The 7,296-nt window shown below is 29.2% G+C and overlaps 1 protein-coding gene across 1 annotated transcript in view; it reads right to left on the minus strand.

Annotated features, from left to right (window-relative positions):
- Window positions 1-7,296, minus strand: part of LOC147808262 (GPI-anchor transamidase component PIGS-like) — a 36,717-nt gene that overhangs the window by 21,804 nt on the left and 7,617 nt on the right. Inside the window, exons 3-4 of the mRNA XM_087166339.1 lie at window positions 5,106-5,226; window positions 3,893-3,982 (exon numbers count right to left, since the gene is read on the minus strand). Coding sequence (XP_087022465.1) covers window positions 3,893-3,982; window positions 5,106-5,184 — 169 coding nt within the window. The 5' untranslated portion in view covers window positions 5,185-5,226. The remainder of the gene's footprint in view (window positions 1-3,892; window positions 3,983-5,105; window positions 5,227-7,296) is intronic.

The following is a 7,296-nucleotide window of genomic DNA, read 5'->3' on the forward strand; positions in this document are numbered from 1 at the left end:
CCTGTACTACCTAATAAAGCAGAAAAGTTAATATTTTCATTATGTAGAAGTTGTTCAGAAACAATAAAATGTAATCATTTCATAACAGCCTTGGAGAAGAAAAAATGTGATATCTGTTACAAGATAAGAAATTCTGAATGTAAACATAGTGATGAGGATAGATGTATGATAGGAACTTGGACAACTGATGAAATGAAACTAGCAATTAAAAAAGGATATGAGATTTTAAACATCTATGAAGTTTGGCATTTTGAAAATAAATGAAACAAACTCTTTAAAAAAATATGTTAAAATGTTCTTAAAGATAAAACTGGAAACATGCGATAAAGGGAAAAAACAATTTCAAAAATGAGAACAGAAGAGTAGTTAAAGAAAAATTGAATATAAAATTAGATAAAATTGAAGACAATCCAGGTTTGAGATTTATAGCCGAGATATGTTTAAATTCTTTATGGGGTAAGTTTGGACAAAGAAATAATATGAAACAAACAGAATACGTAATAGAAATCGAAGATTTTTACAGAATTATTTTAGATGACACTATTAAATATATAAATATGAATTTTTTGAATGACGATTGTGTTGAAATGACTTATAAAATGAAAGATAAATTTGAAAAAAATAACTTCAATACCAAAGTGTACATAGCCGCTTTTACAACTGGCTCAGCTAGAATTAGATTATATGAAATGTTAGATAAATTAGGAGATAAAGTACTTTATTATGATACAGATAGTGTAGTGTATATAAACGATGGAACCATTAAAATTGAAACAGGATGCATGTTAGGAGAATAGACAAATGAATTGGAAAATGATAAATACATAGCATCTTGGTTAGCTGGAGCTTCTAAAGATTATGGTTATATATTGAATGATAATTCTGCACACGGAGAAGTTAAAGGATTTAAAATGTCATACCAGAGTGAAACTGTATTAGATTTTGATAATAGAATGAAAATAATAACTGGTGAAAAAGATTGTTTAGATGTAGAAATCAATCAATTTAAAATCGAAAAAGATCGAATTATTTCAAGTATTAAGACAAATAAAAGATACATGTTTGGGTTTGATAAAGAAGAATTTTAGATGATTACAATACTGTACCTTTTGGATATTAATTTTATATCTTCTATATTTTATATCTTCTATATTCATTTAAAAAAACATTTTCTAATAAATATGGATAATAGACGTTGGTGCGATAAATGTAAGAAGAAAACTGATAATATGGGTATTTTCTAACTTTAGATAAGAAGGGATTTCCTATGAATATGACCTCGTGTTATAAATGTAATACTTGGAAAAAGACGGTTGTACAAGTTGAAAAGAAAGCTTTTTGAAAAGTATTTATAAAAAACGCTTTCTAATAGATATGTATGACATAACTCTGATTATCAATATTCAAGGATTTATACTTCCAAATCGTAAGATAGCACGAGAAATAGGGTGGGTACATACGAAAATGCCCTTAGGTGAAACAATTAGTGTATTTACACCTGACTGTGAACTAGATGACCAAGAACTGAGTATAGTGCGTAAATGTACTACAGAGATACATGGTCTAAGATTTAAAAGGACTCCTAATAACAAAGAGCTCTGGATTAGTAATAATAATGTAAAATTACATATTAAAAATCTCTATGATTTATATGGTGGTACGTTTGTATATAAAGGAGGAATTATGGAAAAAGAGATACTAAAAGAATGAAATATACCATCCAAAGATTTAGATATTGAAGTACCAAAATGTGCAAAAATTTTATGTCCTGGATGTTCATTACGTAAATGCACGTACTATAAGAATTGTACTTCAAAAAACGGTTCTTAATAAACGGAAGAATTAAAGTACTTGGAAACCAATGAAGAAATATATGATTTAGTATGTTTAATTTGTGATTTAATGGAAATTAATGAAACACACGATAGATTTGGAATTGATGATTTGATTGTAGCGTATCTACCACTACAAAATTACAACTACAATTCACTAGTATATAAGACATGTTAACTCGACTCTATGCTGGGGTACCTTTTCATAGATGACGGTTGACATGGTTTGTAACTACACCCCCCACATTGGTGACCCGGACGTGATGTGAACACGCTTACCTTGACAAAAACGCCCACATTGGTGACCCGGACGTGATGTGAACACGCCTACCTTGGCAAAAACGCCCACTTTGATCTGGATACGCCTACATCGGCAGTAACGCCTACTTCGTTGGATGGTCCACATTGAACAGTTGACTTGCTACTTGTGACTGCAACATTATCCACCTCCTCGCAATGTTTCTACTCAGTCTCGAGCACACAACGTCGGCTTGCATACGCTCGACTGCTAAAAGGCAACTCAGGAGCACTACGACCGTGAAGTTAATACACCTCTCACATTCAGCACTCAAAAAGTACGGTGATCTTAATACAGCTCTCCCGACTCAACCGCACAGAAACAGCAATGATTCAACTAGTGGTATTCATTCATCGAATTCTATCACAGATATAATTCTAGTGGGGGAGTACTGTAGCGTATCTACCACTACAAAATTACAACTACAATTCACTAGTATATAAGACATGTTAACTCGACTCTATGCTGGGGTACCTTTTCATAGATGACGGTTGACATGTCTTATATACTAGTGAAAAGCAACCTATATTGATATATTAGAAGATTTAGTAAAGAAAATCGAAAATGATGAAATAAAAGAGAAAGCTATAGAAATTGTGAATGAAGCATGAATTATGAAATTATAAATAAGTATATTAAAAAAATAATCCTGAGAAAATGAATATGTGTTTATAAAAACGAAATATAATAAATGGAAGAATTCAATAGTCTTAAGAAGCGTACAGATATTTATAGTTTAAGAGATTTAAAAGTCGGTAAATATAATTTAATATCTCTTAGAAAAATAGATACAAAATATGGAGCAACAGTCGTTGCAAAACTAGATAATGAAAAAGAATATTTTTTGAGTAAAGGAGAATTATCTGATAAAAGCATGAAGAAAATTAACAAAGGTATTTATATATTTAATTTCAAAGGTTGGATAAATAACAAAATTTCTGATTATGAATTAGAAGAAGCTTAAGTTTTCCTTACTTTTTATTTTCAATATTTTTAAAATCAGTGTCTCCATCTTGGGAGACGCTGCTTTTTTTTCCTTTTTAAAAAACTTGAATATTGGAGTTTATTCACATATCAAAAACAACTTTGTCTAAGTTATATGACTTGTTTTGTCAATTATTTGCTCATATTTCACCTTAAGGTGATCATTATCATACTTTTTATTTCAAAGGTACTCAAAGTTGTTTTTTACCCTAAAATGAGAGGTTTTTCAAAACAAAACACGTAATTTTTTAGTGTTTTTGATTTTCAAAAGTTGTTATTTTAAAAGATTTTATGTCATTTTTCGATGCTAAAATTGTCAAAAAGGGCTTAAAATGATTATAAATAAGGAGTTTAGATGTGTCCTCTAGCCCCGCCCCATATACTACTGTTATTGCAATTTTAAGTGGTTTCTTAAATATTATATATATATATATATATATATATATATATATATATATATATATATATATATATATATATATATATATATATATATATATATATATATATATACGGGACAACTGTAAAAAAGGAAGATAAAAATTATCTTCCTTTTTTGGGTTTAAGTAACATTTTGTTCTGCTGCACAAAACTCTGTAATGTAATGTACTGTGACAATGTCGCAGTGCCTAGGGTATTATTTACACATTTTATCTGAGTTTTGGTTGGTAGGTGTATGAAATTGTTCAAAAGTAAAAATCGATTAAATTAAAAGACATCTAATTTTCTTTCATTCTTTTTTTTTTTTTTTTTTTAAATCACAAATCTAGAGACTTACCCTCACTGTCTGATATCCTGAGTAGAGACTGATTTCTAGAAGGGATATACAGAACAAAGTTCACGTCGGGCTGGAGAGACGCATCCGAACCTTTAAAAGGAAAATACAAAATCCATTATAGTTTGATCTATGGTAAGAAAAATGTTTATGTAGGAGTATATTTATTTATTGTTAGCACTTTTTGCATTTAAGAAATTATAAACTCCAGTTTTATGACAAAAAATTTATATATTTCTTTATTGTCTTATTATATGAAATTTTGATACTTACATACTAAATCATAATTGAATGAAAATCAAAATTATAAACTGTATCATTATTAGAAATAAAAACGCTGTATCTATATTAGTAATATAATTTAATAACAATATTGCTATTATAGATCTAGATACTTCACACAGATTTGGATAAGTGAATATTAAAAAATTATAAATTTGTGACTTTGGGAAAACGATGTAAATAAATTTTTAAATTATTATTTTTTACTATTTGTAATGAATATTGAATTTATGTGACAAATTATGTTTTTAATTATGAGGAAACCAGAGACGAAACTTATTCTTTTTGCTCAGCAATGCTTTGAAATTGAATGAATGCAAGTATCACAATATTGGATTTTTTTTTAACGTGTGAATACGAATAGGATATTCACTTTATAAACGGTGCAAAAAGTTCACTTTGCAAACGGTGCAAATGGTGGTATCCCTTTTGTCACAAATTAGAAGAAAAAGAAAAACTGCCAAAAAATCATTAGCTTATTATGTACCACAATATATGAGGAAATAGTGGCTTAAATATTCAAAAAGTTACCACTTTTTAAAAAAAAAGTTTTCAGACACTTTTTTTTGCTCAAATTGGTCACCCAAGAACAAAATAGGTAGCAAGTATAGTTTGTCTATGGTAAGAACTCCCCCCGCCGCAAAATCTGAGGCCATCTGTTGCTATGGAAACAAGAATAGCACACTGGAACAAGATAGCTTTCTTCACTCTAAGGCTAACACAATAGACTGGTGACAAAGATTCCCCTTCTCTCGTCCACCACAGCCAAAAACCAGTCCTAAACAGTGACCCCACACCCCTACTTGAAATAGTAATACCATAGTCACGACACGGGTTGAGACGAATGGTTAGGGGAGTTTTTACTTTAGACAAACAACAAATCTAATAGATATTTAATAGGTCAAATGAGCAAGATCAAATAAGAAGATAATACCAAGTTTATCTTCAACAGGGTGAGCAAGAGATGGCAACTGTTGTTCAGGCGGAAGAACAAATTCTTCTTCAGCATTCATGGGAAGGTGAGCTGAAATGGGGAGGTAAGCCGTGAACAAAACCTTAAAAAAAATAATAACGATCATTTTAATCAGGCTTCCAACAACTCAAGACACAAAAAACAATTTTTTGAGTTTTCAATGAGTAAATGTAAGAAAGAATTTTAAACAAAAAATTATTAATTCAAAATTATTATTTACCACTCCCATGCAAAGTTGGCAAGGTTTAGGACTGAATGTATTCATCCAGAGTTTAAACCATCCTATCAAAAATCCTTTTTTTTTTTTAAATTATGTCACAATTTTAAAAAAATATTGCCAAAAATAAAAGGCTAATTTTTGAACACGAAACAAAATGAAGAGAAGTTTTTGTTTCTCTAAAAAAGTTTGCTATTATTGCTAATATTGCATTATTTATCCTTATGCAAAAACATAATTTATCAGTATTAAAAGCATATTTATTCATATTCAAAGAATAAGGTATTAAATTTTGTTGTTCAATGAATTGTGGAGCTTCAAAACTTATAAATATTTTCATATTATATTTATAGTAATATTTATATTATATTATTTTCTTTTAGTAAGTTAAAGCAAATTGTATAAAAACTATCAAATATTTATTAATATGTGTAATTATGTGTGCAATGGTTACATCTATAGAATTTTTACCTTTTACCAAAGTTCAAAGTTTTAGACACTTTAAGAGTTTAAGTCAGTAAAACCCATGTCTTCTGTCCAAAACTAGTTTAACCCCAACATTGCTCTCAGACTGACTGTGGAAATATGAAGCAAAATTGTGGCAGAGAGTTTGGATAAAATATGCACACATGAAGCAACATACGGATATATCCGAGCAATACTAAAATCTAGATATGTCTATATGTCTTCAAAAAATTAAGACATTAAATATGTAGTAGATAAAAACGGAACTCAATAATGCAGTAGATCAAAGAATCCTACTCAATTAAAGATCTTTTTACGTAGCTGTAAATATAATATAAATACCACAACAAGAAATTAAATGGTTGGACGGGTATATTCTTGACTTCTAACCTTTATAATCGAATAATATAACCTTTATAATCGAATATTATAACCCAATCAAGCAAGCTTGGTGTAGGGGAGCAAATTTCTTTTCCTCGGCAGTTAGTAGTTTAATGATTGAATTTTTGAAATTTAAAGCAGCGTATAGGACTTAGGATTTAAGGTCCGGTTGTACAGTTAAAATAACCTAATTTGACATCAGCAGGTAATTGAGCAGTATTGAGTGCTAATAATTTATCTACCTTTTTTGGTGTCCTTTAAAAACCATTAAATTAAACATTCTAATTAGCATTTTAAAAGTTAGAAGTAATTTTAGAATTTTTAATTTTGTATATTGATATTCTGTTTTAAGATCACTCAATCAAAAATTGAGCACAAAAGTTGTACACATGATTAATGAATTAAATGTTTCTAACTATATAGAAAAAAATCTAAGGATGGGTGACGTAGTTTTCCATTGTTGTCGGTACTTTTTTATAACTTGACAGAACTTTTACAACTAAATAAACTTGATCTGGTCCAACTAAGGTCCAAACTCTAGAATTTTGTAATGAATATTTTATTTTAATTAAACGAAGCATATTTTTTATATTTTAAATCCCTAATGCCAAAAAATTTACATTTTGTGCAAAAAATTTTTGGTCTTCTAGGGGAAACAGTTCCCATGACAAATCTCGTATCGGCCACCCGTTTAAGAATTATATTGTCTAATTTGTAAGATGCAAAATAAAAGAGTTATCTGCAGAATAAATCATTTTCACTATATAGTAAAAGATTGTTTAATATAAGATTAAAAATTTGCAAAAAAACTGACGCAATACAAACTTTAATAATGTTGCATTTATCCGTTAATTGGGAGAAAACGTTTTGAATCTTATTTGTGTTACGCTATTAGAATGGTCTTCAGAGGGGGGGGGGTACAATTTTTGTATGGCGATCCTATTGAATGACTTGGAGGAAATCGCTTTGTATCTAATTTGCGTTAGGCTATTAGAATGGTTAACGTTAACTAATTATGAACTAATTATTTTATAGCAGTTTAAGAGGGATCAAGGGTAAAAGGTTATTGGAACGCTAATGATTTCTGAC

The sequence above is a fragment of the Parasteatoda tepidariorum genome, chromosome 6 (assembly GCF_982258835.1).
Source record: "Parasteatoda tepidariorum strain Cologne lab strain chromosome 6, Ptep-v5.0, whole genome shotgun sequence".
Classification (NCBI taxonomy): Eukaryota; Metazoa; Arthropoda; class Arachnida; order Araneae; family Theridiidae; genus Parasteatoda; species Parasteatoda tepidariorum.